Source organism: Lichenostomus cassidix, chromosome 2 (assembly GCF_008360975.1).
Source record: "Lichenostomus cassidix isolate B80296 chromosome 2, HeHo_3.0, whole genome shotgun sequence".
Classification (NCBI taxonomy): domain Eukaryota; kingdom Metazoa; phylum Chordata; class Aves; order Passeriformes; family Meliphagidae; genus Lichenostomus; species Lichenostomus cassidix.
In genome coordinates this window covers 16857075-16873906 of record NC_139482.1, presented here as the reverse complement: position 1 = coordinate 16873906, position 16832 = coordinate 16857075, and the positions used below count along the sequence as shown (strand labels likewise).

Genomic DNA, 16832 nt, shown 5'->3' with positions numbered 1-16832 from the left:
GTCTAAACAGAGTTTAGGGGATGGAAAATAACCCTGGTAAATCTATTCCCAACTAAATATTTCAGATCTGCCTGGGGCAGTGCCATGATGTTACTTGGTTCCCTTTTTCCCTTCTGCGTAGGAAATGTGTTCTTATGTTTGACTCTTTTTCTATAAATAAACAGACCATAATCAGGAAAACACTGGCTAGCTTTGGACTCCAGCTTGTGACTTGTGTGGGGAAAATATTAAAATATTTTGAGGCATATTTTGGCTAGACTGCTGCGAGATATGGCTGAGGCGTGACAGGATCAACAATGTGATCCAGACCTGGCTGGGATAAACCCTCTTCTGTTTGTCTGAGTACTGGAACTAGAAAGGCTGCAGCAAAGAAGGATGTTTGCTGTGCTCCTTTATGTCTCAATGACAACGGTGGTGGCACAAAATCCTCCCTCTGTGCCAAACAAGACGCTCACCTCCACTCTGATACTTCTGGATACAAAGTCTCCCAGCCGCTACTTAGCCTGTAAATTGGTCAATAGGCTAAGAGGAATTGGGAGAAATTAAGATGTAAGGAATAGGGGTAATGCTTGAGATGGAAGACCTTAAAATCTCAGAAAATAAGACAGAGAGGCTTTGAGGAGCAATACTGAGATCTGTGCAGATGGAGTGACATAGGTGTCTAGTACTTGATTAAATTTGAGACAGAGATTGACTTTACAGGGCTGAGATTCTCTTGTCTACAGGTTAGGCCAAATAATACTGCATGCTTCAGTTGAGTGTTTGCAGTTAAAAGCTTGAATGCAGTTAATAGCATCATGTTATTACGTGAAATGCTTCTGAAGGAAGATAAACAATTTCAGTTTATTATGGTTTTCTTTCCCATATGGCACAAATGGGCCCAGGACCAAACTGGCTCTCAGCAGAAAGCTTCCATCTCCACACTCATTTAGCAGGTCATATTTAACCAATTTTAATATCTTGCCTGTACACCCACTGGTGGATCCATTCCAATCAATACAGATAAAGTTTTTTTATGACACTTCATTTTTTACTTTCCTTGACTCTTCTGCCACTGTTGTTGGATATTCCTTTTTAGCTGATCTGTTTTCTGTCTCTCTGTGCTAATGTTTATGCTGAGTTATTTTTTCCAAAAGCTAAATTTTGAGCACTCTCACTTCATTCCAAATTTCCTAAGAAAGAGCAGAAACACTAATACAATAATTCTTATGAAAACCCAAACAAATAAATCAATTAAACACTTGCATGGTTCAGAAAGACAAAGAGAGATTCATGCCCACATCAACTAATGACACAATTGTACTTGCCTCTCATTTTTGTGTGAGATACCCTCCTGTTTTCCTTCTACATTACTGCATATTTTCCCAGTCTATCCAGATTAGGCAAGAAACATATTTGCAAAGGTACATGGTCACTGAAGGACACTGCTAGGCATCTACCCAAGCAGGTGAAATCCTGTAACATTTTCTTGGATGCATAAGCACCTTTGAAAATCTGCTCTTGAATGTTTCAGAAAAAGGGCTTAACTTTCCTGGTAAACAACAAGCATTTGTGACTGTCCTTAAAAACTACAGGACTGGCAAGGACTTGGTTAAAAGACATTGTGATAGAATAGAGCATAAAACCAGGGTGTAACTGGAGATAAGAAATCTGAAGAAAATAGATTAATACTTCTAGAAGTGTAGGAAAGTGGAATATTGCTGAGAAAAGGCACTTCAAGATAACTCTGTTTTCTGGCACTGCTTTCAAAACATCTTAGCTAAATTCCAATGTTTTTCTATGCAAATTCAACAACTATGAAGGCATAACATATGTCTTCCAGCAATAGCTGTCCCTTGTGTAACCTCATGACTTAATAGCACTGATAAATGTACAAAGCTCTACTTAAGAACAATGGATTTTTGAACACATGTAGTAATGAGTTAATTTAATGAAATTTTGTGTTATGATTAGAAACAAGACTTTCTTACCATTATCAGAGCCCCAATCAAGTAGGTTGAAGACAGACTGCTAGAACTACAGTACTACAAGTAATTTTTGTCTCTTTCTGCTATGGAAAAACAGAGGAAAACTTTCATGCCACTCCTGAAACAAACTAAAGGTCATCCTCTGAACAGTATCCAAAACTTAGTATTAGACATAAATCGCTGTACTGCAGACTCCAATAGTTTGTCAGTAGTTCATTGCTCCATGCAGCAGCAGAAGGAACAAGGCTTGACAGCAAGTATTTAACTAATTGAGTCTAAATTTCTGCATTTGGAAACCCCTTGGTGTTCCAAAACAACTGCTGGCAGCAGTGAAAAGTTCAGCTGCGGCTACGCATGTGTTCATGTGAAGGTACAAAGAAACCAAGCACTGGTTTATTGACAGAAAGGAAGGCAGGGTCAGCCAGTTCTGCGTAACAGCACAAGCATCCAAACTACAGCTGACAGCCTTCAAAGGGCTTATGGAACCTCACCCAGAACTGATGTCTCTTTTTTTCCCTTCTAAAAAATTTTGTGTGTTTTCTGCAAAATAAAGGACAACCTTTCCTCAGTATGTTTGTACTGCCTTCTTTATTTGGGGTGTCTTTCCCTTCTAATCATTTAGAATTGTATAATATTGCTGCTTCTTAGCAAATAATTATCCATTTAACACTACAAAATAATCCCACAGTATAGTTTATGGCTTGTGATCAAACTTGTCTGGCTGGCCAAGTGTTGCTGTGGTGCTGTCACTGCTCTGAATATCCCTGGCAAGCACAGCAGCCATTCCCTAGCGATACAAACACTTCAGCTCAGGTGCTGGGATAGCTGGACATGGCTGCCTTCCCAGAGGAAGGAGTGTGGCATTAAAAAAGCAATTGTGAAAAGTCTATGAAACTAGGATGCAAGCTTTTATTTTCCCTCTACTTTATCTTCAGTTTTTTGGGAGGATGGCTAAAGCACCTGACACTCTGCTTCTCTCAGCTAGGAGGTTTCAAATGGGGACACTGAGACAAGCACAGCCCCCTGAGTCATCTGGAGAGTACAGCCACAGCTAACTTTTGGAAGACTGCACTGAGGTAACACACACCTACAGTAACTTATGTATCTATATTTCTCCCTCCAATTTAAGGAGAAAAATAATTTAAGACACCTTTCCTAGTGCACTGAGATACTGCATTCATCTCAGATCTTTATATTTAGACTATGAGAGGTTTCAGAAAACATTAAAAAAGGTAAAAGAAGGAAAAAGCATCCTCAGATATCATGGTTTTACAAAAGGGCAAGGAATCCCTCTGACTCTTGCTACACAGCCCTGTAATGGTTTTCTTTTGAGACTTGCATTTTTAACTGAAACTGAAAATTAAAGTTTTCGAGGTACCTTGAATCAATTACAGTTTTCATGTGTAAAAAGCTTGACTGCAATCGTGGTTTTCACTGCTATGTTATCTGAGAAAATCAAAATTCAAGATATGCAGAGCAGATGATTCAGCCTTTATCTTCTTCAGTATAAAGAAATACTAAAATTTAGAATTCACAATATTTGTATTTAAATAAATCTTATTCTTACCATAGAACAATAATAATGACTCATGACATAAGTACATCTCAAAGTTAAGCATTTTGCTGTGCATAAACTGTGATGATTTGACTCTTTCACGGATCAGAAACTGTTTTGCAGCTGAATATCACAGTTAGTATTGTACTTTGGGGGAAAATATTGGAATTTTATATTATACAAGTTTATTAGAAACACTTTGAGGATTAATATAACATAGTCAAGAAATATAACACTATTAGCAAGCAATCAACCAACCACACATGATTTTCTACTTTGTGTTCAGCTCTAACTAGAAGAGTGCAGAAGCTGATTCAATTGAAAAAATATCCTAATTACAGACTTTTTAGACTATTTAAATTCTGTCCTTTAGGCAGAAATTTCTAGATATTTAGACCATATCTATGGCTTGTAACATGAAATCCTAATTTATATTCCATTAACCAAGGTGCAAGAATTATTCTTCCTACTTTGACCTTCTCTCCAGAAAATCACTTTTGGATATTTTGGAATTGGACCCAATGTAAACATAAATGGGCTGAATAAGTCTAAAACCTGATGTCTGATAAGTATTTACATCACTTTAAACAAAATTACTGTCCATGCTAATTTGTATTCAACAGGTGGGGAAAAGCTGCTGGTGTTAAGTGCATAAGACGAAAAACTGAGATAAAAACAGAAGCCTGCCCATAAACACAATTTTCCAAGGAAAAGAATGGAATTTAAAGAACATCTTCTCCTCTTAAGTAACAGATGTTGCTGAACTGATTAAAAAAAACCCAAACATAGCTTTGTGGGTCATAGGGTGCAGCCACAACTGAAAAAATGTTTAGTGGCCTTTTAAGGAGTGGAATCAACACTCTTACCAAAACACAAGATAATAAATTCTCTGAGCACACCAAAGAGACTAAGCCAAACATTAATCAGTCTTATATGCATGATTATTTGTTCCCTCAGTTACACTAATGATATTTTGGAGTGTAATAGTTCAAGTAATTGAAAGCTAATTTTTCAGGTGGAAGTGCTTCAAGCAAAGAGTAACATGGATGGCAGCTGAGATACTTGGAGATGCTCAGATACATAAAGGTACAAAATTCAAATATGACAGTGGAAGAGAACAGCCCCCTTATTCACAGTATAATTCCACATGCAGATTCACTAGTGAAATCTGTGTGGTGCTTTTTCACAATGTTAAAAATATGACGACAGGAGGAAATGGAAGTTGAAGAAATATTCCAGTTCTCATATTTTCTAGAAATCTGGTCTTTTCTATTAAGCATATAGATTTTAATAGTCTGAGTCTTCCAATTAAACAATTTTAACACTGTCTGAATTATGTGTATCTACAGTACTTCACATTTTCACACTAATTTTACACTAACTCGCTACGTTTTTGTTGTTGCTGAAAACTGACCATTGTAGCAAGGTGAATTGGATTGTGATTTTTTAAGAAGAAAGGAAAAAAAGTAAATAACCTAATGGATATCTTAGACTTAGCCTAAGCACATTAGTCTATGCAATGTGTCATTACTACTAAATCTGTAGCAGACAGAAGCATTAAGAAAAGCTATAACACTCCAATAAAACAAAAAGGGATTAAACTCTTCAGCAGCTTCTTCCAGGTTCTGTAAAGGTATGCGTGATTCTCTAAAACAGAAGCAGTTTACCATGAGGGAAAGCTTTTCAACAGAACTCTTTTAAAATACAGGTTAAAGGAGTAGAGAAGAGAGGGTTAAGGCATTTCTCAAGCAATCACCATAATTCTTTGATCTTTTTCATTCCCTTAACATAATGAATTTTATCCAAATAACAATAGAATACACATATATGGTGTGTTTAGATTACCAGGCAAATGCATATTTTTAAAAAGCTTTTATGGGATGTGTGAAATAAGCTGAAGCAGGAAAACAAACAACTGTGCAATTTAACTAGTATTCTTAATGTTTCTTTATTAGTTTGTAGGAATCTGCAGCTAATAACAATCTGCCTCTCACAGTTCAGAGCAAAGCTACTGGTACAGAGCTACTTACTTTGCATTGGTTTCCCTTGGGAAGTTGTTAAGAACATTTATATTCAGTACAGAATTCAATTTTGTGCAGTTAATACAGCATGTAAATTCACAAACTTCTTCAAACACAATTATAAAGGAAGCAACCTAGAGTCTACAGTACTCCTGCATTTACTTGTTTTCTGTGTTGTCCTATACATTTTTCTTTTTTTTCTATACAAGTCTTCTTCATCATTGTCAGATCTGTATTCTCGACGATGACAGATGGTTACAAAAAGTCTCAACTTAGACATGCTACAAAAATCAAATCATAACTGAATAATTGTCTGACTAACATTAAACTTTTGTGTTTATGAGGTTTAGTTAAGAATACAAGCTCAGGAGAACACTGTTAATTTTTATACTTGTGTCCTAGAGAAGAAAGGGATACCATGCAGAAATTCAAACCTGCCTGGCCTTGGTTTGTCTTGATTAAAATTCAGCACATTAAACAGGTTACATCTATGTCTACGTGACATACCAGAACCATAATATCTTCCAAGTTCAGATCCAGTGTCTTGCAAAGGTTCATTTTGACCTGCACTCTAATTCAGTGTATTCTGAGAACTAAACTTTGTTTGGAAGAATGAGTAATGAACTGTAACACAGCATAGAACTTCTGCTGAAGGTTTTGACTTGTGGATTTAAATCATAGCAATTCTTTCAATTGGGTAGTAGCATATCTGACCAAAACTAAAGGCATAATGAAGTCAATGAAATCTTGTACAATAATCTTCATGCTCAGAATGGCATTTTTAAATGGTCTTATGCAATACGGTGAAGTACATGAATTGCAATAGGTGGAACAAGGGACTGAGCAAAGAAAAGATGTGTTCACAGTGAGACCTGAGGCAGGCAAGTTATTAGTCAAAAGGCATCTTATGTGGTAATTTTAATACTTAGTAAAGGTAGTAACTGTAAAAGTCCTATGCATCACATTTTAGATAAGAGCTCTCAGACTGTATCTCTAGAGTAAACCCCTTATTATACTGAGTTGAAAGACATACGAGTCAGTCGAGTCGCTCTTCTGGGAGATGCTTGAGGGAGTGTAGTCAAATTTCTGCATCACAGAAATATTCAGGTGTGGATATTACTGCTTCAGACTCTGTATTTTGTTTTGCCATGATCGTTGATAACACATATGTGCTGAAAAAAAATAGAACAGATTCCAAAAGCATGGTTGAGTATATTATTAATTATTAATTATTAATTATTAATTACTTGTTCAGAAATACTTAGGCTTGGCCAGCCTAGTAATCTTACAATTACTCTTTCCTTTCCAGACATCTGGAAGTGAATTCTGATTTCACTTTCTAGCTACAGCAAGTTTTCCCACTTGAAATCCCAGCTTTGAGGTGCACCCCTGGGAGTACCACAAGAAGCAAAGGCAAGGTTTCCACCTTTTTCCACCCTCGCTTCTCTGAGAAAAGGGACAGGCCAAATAGCATTCAGACAACCTGTGTGATCTGTGGCTGTGTTTCACTTTTGCTGCTGTCCCTGCACATACTGGCAATGGTGGAACTGAGAAGTCCTAGGCTCACAGAAGATGGAAGTTTAGAGAACTCGTAGGGGGAAGGATCTGTTCACAGTGCTGAGCTGGGACTCCTCTGGATTATGTGAGGTTTTGCAGGGAGTTCTACACTCACTGAAAGGTTCCCCACCATGTCAAAGACATACCTCCTTAGGGCCCCAAGGAGGAGAAAAATTATGGGGTATTTATGGGAATAAATACAGGAAAAGTAAACCAGTGACTTTTTAAACTATTTTTTTTAATAAGAAACTTACATTTAGATCTCTGAAGTGCTCGTTGTAGTCTAAGGCATAACCTACCACAAATAAATCTGGAATTTCAAATCCATAATCTGTATTGAGACAAATAACAAACACCATCAATACAAGATCAGTGGCAGTTACAAGCCCTTAAATTCATGTCTGGTTCTCAACAAGCAACTCTGCATATATGTAATCAACTGGCGCTATGTTATGAATCTGAGACATCAAGGTCAGCAGCAGCCCCATAACCAGTTCCCAGTCATACAGTACTTGTGACAGGGATGTGAATAGTCAGAGGAGAGGAGAGTGGTGTAAAATTATCACTGGCACATTGTGGAAGGAAGCCAAAATCAGAGCTGGAAAATTCTGCTTGCATTTGGAAGCTCTGTTGGTATATACGTGTGATGACTACTGTTCAGTATCACAGTAATGATGGGAAAATGTAGAAGATTAAATCAGAAGCAACATTCAGAGATTTCTATATTTTCTGCTAAGAATAGCAAAATCCGTCTTGTATTTTATGCTACCAAAATGAGCCAAATGCTTCTTAAATTAAAGCCCCAACCTTATGAAGATTCAAGCACATGCTTAACAAAGTAAATGCATGCAGTGTATCTGAATTATACAACTCACATACCTGAAGCTAAGCACAGACGTGCACCCTTTTGAGTGTCAAGGTCTGTGCAATATCAGCACTTTATAAAAGAAGTTGGACTTTTCCAAATTGTTCACTAAATATCTAGAGAAAAACCCAATATTGCAGATGCAAAACTAGGTCCACATAAAAAATTCTACAGGTATTCAGGTAAGGAATTTATTCAGTTGTTCAAGATTGGAGGTAATAGACACTTTGGAATTGTAAATTTGGGTAAGTGAGGAAATGATACAGCAATGTCAGTGATTTACAAAGGAGATCTCTGATGTTTTATAAAATTCGTCACACTATGAATAAACAACAATAAAACTTGTTTCATTTTACAAGTTAATACATAAAAATACAAAGCTACCCTTCATGAAGTAATTTTATTGCCTCTTTTATATGTTTAACATTAGTGAATCCAGACAAATATATGCCTTAATTTACTGGATTAAATTCTAAATCCTAAAAATACCACTCCACTGTATAAAAATATGTATCAAAAAAATGATCAGGTCATAGTTCAGATTACAGGGCTAAAACCTCAGGGCCATGCCCAACGTTTAAGTCATTTTTGCTCCATAAAGTTTACTTCTCTCCCACATCCCAAATCAAAGCCCTTCATGCTGCCTCCTGGTACTCACCTGCCTACTCTCCTTCTACCCTCCTCCCCAGCTCAGCTGACCAGAGCCTTCTTCAGTAGCAAGTACTGGTTGATCTCTTCTAGATGGATCTATTCTTTTCATATTTAGCCACATACCTGTTATTACATCATTTATTCTAAATAAGTCTAAAATGACAATCGCTTGGTATAGCTCCATTTACAGCTTCATCATAACACAGTACCAGGACCAATAATTTAGAGAGAAGTGGTGCTGGTGTGGTGGGAACAAAGCAGCAGCAGGAAGTTTAAAAAGCCCAATTTATCTTCTGCTTTTTGGGGGGTGGGATTTAATTATATTTTCAATGTTTTCCCTTTGAACAATAATACTTCTTAAAAAGTAATTAGAAGTGTTTTTGTGAATAAAAAATGTAAAACTTGTTAATACCTAGTCACAATAAAACACCTTTCATGCTCAGATGGAATTCTGCAGCTCCTCCAGAGAGATGCAATGAGGAAGGAAAAAGAAGAAATAGAAATTCTCATCGATATTGTTTGTCAGAGACAGAAGATACACTCACCTTCCATTGATAAAATTAAACCCTTTTAAAATTTCCCAATAAAGTTAGTATTCTGCAGAAAACATAAGTAGGGCAGGCTTTCCAAATGACAGTTATACAAATCCACTGTGTCCCACAGACCCATTGACAACTGGTATTTTACAATGCTTCTAGCATTCCATGGGATGTTATGAAAGACAAGTGACAGAGTAGTGGTAACTTTTACTGTCAAGCAGGGATTTTCCCAACACTTACAATCTGGTCTGTACCCATCAGGCCGAGATGTTCTTTTCACCAGCAAACTGTAATTAAAAATAAAATAGACGCCAATTAAATCTAGATATGTAGCTGAATACAACACATAAAAATTATTCCCTCTTATCAAAAATCTTCTGAGCCATGTGACTCCCTGTTCTTGTTCTGCTTCTCTTCCCGACAACATCCTGACTGCAGGGAAGAGGTGGGTGTATTCCCCTCCCAAGTCCATTAGTGCCAGTCTTGAAATGGCTGGAGGGTCATCCCTAAGGCAGAACAATACAAACGCATTTCCCCTCCTTCCCTTCACCCTCCCCATAGTGATTCAGGCAGCTCCTCTGCTCAGCTCCCTTTGTGACACTGTAGCATGGAATTAAAGTAGGATCTCTGAATGGGAATCTACACTGGAAAATATCCTGGCCTGGGCTAATTAATTAGTAAGTCTTGTGATTGTCTTACTCACCTTGCCACTTTAATCATTTTTGGTTTGTATTTTTCTATAGTATTGAGCAGAACCTTCATGGTCCTTCCAGTTCCAACAATATCCTTACAAAACATGAAAAATAAAGTAAGTAAAACACAAAGAAAAGCTGAAAGGAGGAAATCTGAACAATGACTGAACAGTTCCACCTTCTTATTTTGTGGAGATGATTTATTTTTCCAGTGCATTGTAAACCACATCCAAATAAGGTGCTTGAAGCAAGCACTTTCCATTCATAAAATTATCAGTTCAAGGACTGTCCACTTCCTCTTGAAAATAGCAATGTTGCAAGTACTTGGACTGTAACACGGGGCTGGAGATAACTTTACTGGACATTGCAAGGATGCAGGGATTAGACTTTTCATATTATGCTCAAGATCACAGCATGTCAACATGTCTCCATGTTGGGACTAAATCTGCCCTATTTGTTATTTTATTAGCACAGAATAAATGTGGTTTCTCCAGAACTGCCATACCCAGTATCATCTCAATGAGATCAGTAGGTACCTGGTTACCAAACTGACCATGGAGAGCAGCTGTTGATCCTGAGCTCTCGGGTGGATTAGCAACACTAGGTCTCTGCCCTCCAGCTGTTTAATAGCATTAACAAAATTTGCTGTGGACATTTTAAATTTCTGTTAAAGCAGTTAGAACAAGTAAATATGGAGCTCTTAGAAGCTATTCAGGTAACCGGCCATCTCTGTGGCTGATGGCTTTTTTCACATCCTTTGCTAAGAAAAGAAATTCCAATTCCAATACAGTTTATTACACTGTCCAGCTTACTTCCCACTCAAGCAGACTGGGTCTGAACTGCCAGGCAGATCCCACTGTGCTCTCTAGCTGTCCCAGTTGCTTATCCAACATTTTCAAAGACAATCACCTATATTAAGTACATGAGAATTTGGAGCACCCGTGTGGTGGCACTTTTCCCTCTACAACTGAACATTGTTGACTTAGATCAGCAACAGCTCTGTGATGGGCTGTGCCCCAGAGACACTGCTGGGTGAAATGCTGGATGCAGGAGTTGGGGGGGCTTGAGGGAATCCCTGACACTCCCAACCAGACTGTGAACAACCCTGGGGCTGTAAAGCATATGCAGGGCCACTATTTCAAAGTCATACACCTCAGAAATGCAGGGCATCACTGCAGTTGATTCATTGTACTCCAAGGAACAGAACAACTTGCAGAACAGGAGTTGATGCAGAAACAAATACTTCAGGGTATCACAAGGCATAGCACCAATTAGAGTGACAGCAATGTAGTTTGATCTGTCATGCAATTTCAAAAAGACTGAGAGGCCATTAAGAAAATCAACCCTCCTCCCTCTGCACCACCCCCCATGAAAGAAGTGTAAACAGGTTTTAGTGTAGACAGGTTCTAGAAAGTGAACATCCAATCATGATTTGGCTACGTGACTTTATCTAAGTACAATATGACATAAGCACCCAGCTTACCTCTACAATTAGAACATTCTGGAAGAAACAAACAAAAAGGAATACAATTACACTATATTCACATAGTAAAAGAAGCAAATGTTTGAAAAAGGGAAACGAAGATAGGTCCATATGCATATGTATAACACAGTAGGACACAAGGAGTTTCCTGTTTCATTTTTGTGCCCTGAAAAAGAGCCAGCTGTAAGAGCAAGCTCTGCAGTCAGGGACCACAACTTATTCAGCTCTGTCTAGATTATCCTCTTTGTTCAAGAACGGATGTAACTTTGGAAAATAAAATTAGATGGAAGAAATCCAAATAGGATGAGCTTCACTTCATTCCAGCGTCTCTAGCTGTGTACTACAGTGTACCCTGTAGTTCACTAAACTACTATTTCCAATGTTGATCTGAGAATACAGCAATAATATTCTTTCTCTGAAATAAATGCTCTTCCTCCTTCCACCCACACCCAAGCAACCTCACAGTAATGGATTACAGGCCAAGTTGTAACACCCACTCTCATACTGTGAAGCACCCTCTTTCTCTTCAGATACTGCTGCTGAAATCAGTATTATTTGAAGAGGAGGGGAATAGTCCAGCCAAGAGCAGTGATGTCAAGCTTAATGACAGTAACATCACACAGGCTAATCTTTTTGCTGAAATGGTTTATCACTGTTCCAGGAATTACAATGTCTAGGGAGACTTCTGTTCGTCTACTAAAAGCAATAATAAGATGTAATGTCCTTAGTAGAAGAAATATGAATCTATTTATTAGTAGGCATGATCATATGCATGATCAAAAGGATGGACTCCTACAATCTTGCATTAAGATCTATTTTCTGAAGTGAAATGTGCGGTAGCAAGAGGAAAGTTATTCCACAAATACCTTTATCTGTCTATCAATATATACATCTTACATGCATGTGCACGCTGCGTGTCCTGCAAAACCTCGAGACCACATAGTTTCGTATCCATGCAGTATTCACCAGCCTGCTTTACATCCCACTTCCTTTCTGTCACGCTTGTTGGCTTTGCTACATACCTAACATGGAGACTGTCTAACTTCCTTTTCCCTAACAGAAACCCAAGGCTGAGACTTGTAAGAGAGAGACTCAAACACACAGAGGAGTGTGTGAAGGGAGCACACTCACAACCAGCACACCTTTAACAGCTTCATTAACTGATATGTAAATAAATTTTAATCTTCAAAACAGAAATTACTAATATAGATTATCCATATTTATATTCATACTGCAGCTCTTCCTAACAATCACAGTGCTTGGCAGGGAGACATGGCATACTTCATGGATTAAGCACTGCAGAAACATGTTACCACACATTGTATTATACCTGGATATTTCTGAAACGGCAAAACACTTGGTAAAGGTGTGGAGGGAACTCCCGGTAGCAGTTGAGCAGATGTCAGCAATGGAGATATCGCTCAAGAAAGCCACTAATTTAGACTGAGCTCTGGTGGAATGTATATTAATCTTGGAGGGAGGCTCCTTTTTGGTGTTTTCATAACAGGTTTCACTGGTGGTTATCCTGCCTGGCACTCCTGACTTTCAACCTCTCAGCTGCTGACACAAACAACTTTGGATCTCAAACGCCTAGTCCTGTGGAGGCAAAAAGTTAAAGGCCCCTTAACAACAAAAGTCTGAAGATGTGCTGCCTCTAGAAATTTCTTCTTTCAAGAAAGAATAGACACGTGTCAGTTGTCTAGAAAAGATGAAGAGACCAAAACCATGTCCAGGAGAAGCTTATGACAGGTGTGTAGGACCACATTTTTTTGAAGGAAGCCATTTGCATCCAGAAACAATTTGGTTCTCATCTGGCTTCCTGAGTGAAGTCATAAGTAGGAAAAACACTTCTGAAGAATAACTCATGACACCTGGGTCTGAGGCATAAGGAAATCACTTGATTCAGTCAGTGGACACCTGAAGATAATGTGCAGGAGTAATGGCTTAACCAGCCCCAAGGAACTTGTGCAACTGGTGATATATGTAAATATTTATATGTTTATACACACACACATGTACACACACACACCTATATATAATATATATGATATAGGGAGAGAGCAAAAGAGTTGACAAGGAAAGAACCTCACCAGAACTAAAGATGGAAATGAACTCTTTTAGTACCAGGCCCAGTGAGGCTATCCACGATCAAACACAGCCCTCGGATCCCCAGACTGGTCCACAGTGATGAGACAGGTTCAACAAAGTCAGTCTGTGAGTCAGGGTCTGGATCAATGCTTTCAGTAATGTACAGGTTTGGCTGCAGCTGAGCTGAAGGCCAGTACCCATATAGCATAGATCAGGCATGGACTAAGAGCCTAGAGCTGAGCTGAACTGGTGCTCCTGTGCCCACAGGAGTGGGTGGAGCACCCAGGGGACACAGGTCATGGCCATTAGCATCTATTAGTGCACCTATTAGTACACTGTGACAGATTGAGAGAGAAGCAAAGTCCTGGGATGTTTCGTTGGCAGACAAATATGTTTCTTTGCTACCACAGTTGCTTCAGCTATTCTGTAAAGATCAACAGTATGGATTCCCTTGCTTGCTCACAAGTGGAAATCACAAAATCAGACAGAATGAGGGGACAGAGGCTTCCCTGGTTATGGAATTAGGGTTAACCAGTAGGGAGGAATAGACCTCACTATTTAACTTCTGAGAAAAAAAAATCACAGACATTAATAGAAAATGGGCCTGAAGAGACCATGAAAGATCATCAAGACTATTCTGTTGGCCTACAGAATCAACTTTAAACTATCCCTCACAGATATCTGATTTACCTCTTCTAGAACACGATGAGGACTTCACTACTTCCCCAGGGAATGTGTCTCAATACCTCATTATCTAAGAGCAAAAATATAATTAGAAAATTTCTGTTGATATTTGGCCTGAACTTGTTTTGAAGTGGTCATGGAAAAAGCTTTGTTTTCTTCTCTTTTTTCTTCTATATTTGAAGAAAGACATATTTCCTCAACTTCCTCTCCTTCAGATTAAATAACCTCTATTTATTCAACTTTTTCTCGCAAGTTAAATTTCCTAGCTTTCTGATCACTCTTTTGTTCTCCTCTGGAACCTGTCCAGCTGGTCAGAATCCTTCTCCAGTTGTGGCATTCTAAACCAGAGAGAAGCCTTTTCCAGTGTTGAGAGTAATAAAAGGACCACTTTGTATGCTTTACAAATAATCCTTTCTATATATGCCAGTGCAACAGTTACATCCTTTATAAAAATATACTGGTGTCTCATGTGCAACTTGTGATCCACCTATTGTCTCCAGGACTGTTGCTGAGTCAGTCCTCCCTCACTTGCATTTATGTGAAAGATTACTTCTGTATAAACACAGAAGCTGGTATTCGTCTTTATTGCCATTACCTGTCATTCTTTGAACCAAACTCTTAAAATAATTTCTTAAGATCATAATATCTTGTAGTATTTTTGCAGGTAGTATGAGTACCATTAAATGCTAATTCCATCTTTTCAATAATGAATTAAATATTGTATAGTCCCTGGAGAATGTGCTTTAATGCATCTTGTCTGACAGTGAAGCATAATTAACTGTTTCTGGAGAACAGCTTTCCAACCAGTTATACATCTGTCTAATAGAAATTCAATCATCTGTGTTTCCTTATCACAAATGACTCATATGAAGGAAAGAGGATTAATGTGGATCCAGACATGCCTGAAAGGTTTGTCTGTCTACAGGAGTGATAGTCACCTGCGTATGACTTCAGCTGAAGTGTAAAGTCTTGAATTTATTGGCTACCTCGAGAAGGAAGGATTTTGGTGGGCTCTGCCTCTTGTCCATAGAGTCAAGGAGTCCAACTGTTGCAAATTATATACATTGGGAGGTTTGGTCCTTTGAAGTTCCTATAGGCCAGAAAACACAGATGGTATTTTGTATTTTGCACATTCTCATTATTTCCAAAACACTGATGAGGATTTTCTGTGCTATGGACAAATCCTGTATGTAAGGGCATGGTAGTAGAAAAGCCACTCTAAAATATTTAGATATGAAAACATTTTGTACCTGTAAGTAAGCAGGCATCCTAACTGTTCAGAGTGATACTTTAATCTCTGCTTTCTTTATTCAGGGTTACTGTGTCCAAAGTCACCATACTTTTCTGTCATTAACTGCTGCTTATGACCGAAGCATTCGGAATGGTTTGCCATCCTCTGGTACCACAAACCCTCTCCTAAAAATAATGTGATGTGCTGGGAAGCTGACTGTATTGCTGCCTATCCCCTGCCTTTCTATGGTTGAAGCAGTCTAGAGACAGAAGATTTCAGAAAAGGGATGGAATAGCAGAGTAGTAGAGGAACAAACTACAAACTGCCAAGAAATGTTTCAATATACAGTGCCCAAGACAAGAAAGTGCTGATGCCTAACTAAAGCTGGTTGAAATAGATTAGTTTATTCTTGATCAGATGAATAGCAGAGGATGAAAGAAGAATGCAATGGATACAAAAATTAGTACATTATCAGTAAAGTCACCATTATCCTAAAAGCACAGCTGGCTGCATCCAGCATCTCATGTGAGAGGTCAGTTATGTGGAAGACCTTATTCAGCTTCGCTGTGAAATCCACACGTGAGCTGGTGAGCAGGAGTCTGGTAAAACCCATCACCTTGTGGTTCTGCAGTAGTAACTGACAGCTGGATAAATAGGAAACCAAAGGACATTTAAGAAAAGATCTCTCAAGAATGCATACTTGAAGCTCCTGTACCACATAGATCAAGACTGTTTTGTTTTTTCCGATATGTTTGAGGCAATTACAAAGAATGAAACCACATGAAAAGAAAAATAATCCAGCCTTCTGGATTCTGTCTACTTTTGAAACTCAGAGAACAGGAAATAGGAATATTTTCTGATATGTTGACTAGACTAGAGATGGCTTAATTTCTAAGTAGGCCATCTTCACCAATACAGTCTCTGAAGTACATCCAGAAATCTAATAATGGTGCTAATATATCTTACAGTGAGACAGAGTACAGTCACTTTTTTAAAATATGTCCTGGAAAGATTTCATACATAATCCAAATAAAAAGGGATGTTGGCTCTCAGAGAGTGAAACACCGTCCAATTGAGTCATTACAAAAGAATCGTCAGCTGCCATTGCTGATGGATCAGAGGGATGGCTGGGAGCTGATAGATTTGGATGACTGTGATTCATTCTGTGTTTTCCCTTCTTTTCACCAGATAGTTGGCAGAAGGTAGGCTGGGGCAATACAGAGTCATAGAATATCTCAAGTAGGAAAGGACTCATAAGGACCATCATGGCCAACTCCCTGCTCTTTGCAGGACTACCTAAAACTAAACCATATGACTAAGAGCATTGACCAGGTGCTTCTTGGAGCACTGACAGGCTTCAGGTCTTGACCACTTCCCTGCGGAGCCTGTTCCAGTGACCAACGACCCTCACAGTGCAGAACATTTTCCTAATGTCCAGACTGAACTTCCCCTGCCATGGCTTAATTCCATTTCCTAATGTCCTGTTGCAGGTCACTAGG

General features: G+C 38.5%; 1 protein-coding gene across 3 annotated transcripts in view; it reads right to left on the bottom strand.

Moving 5' to 3' along the window:
* Positions 1–5454: 5454 nt before the first annotated feature.
* PRTFDC1 (phosphoribosyl transferase domain containing 1) overlaps positions 5455–16832 on the bottom strand; it is a 44008-nt gene continuing 32630 nt past the window's right edge. The window contains exons 5-10 of one of the 3 annotated variants that reach the window (XR_014849704.1): positions 11331–11348; positions 9859–9941; positions 9396–9442; positions 9029–9076; positions 7355–7431; positions 5455–6715 (exon numbers count right to left, since the gene is read on the bottom strand). Coding sequence is in view for 2 of the 3 variants with exons in the window: in XM_085050496.1 (XP_084906622.1) it covers positions 6668–6715; positions 7355–7431; positions 9396–9442; positions 9859–9941; positions 11331–11348 (273 nt within the window). In the remaining variant the exon portion in view is untranslated. The remainder of the gene's footprint in view (positions 6716–7354; positions 7432–9028; positions 9077–9395; positions 9443–9858; positions 9942–11330; positions 11349–16832) is intronic. The other 2 variants (XM_085050496.1, XM_085050497.1) reach the window with 2 other exon arrangements.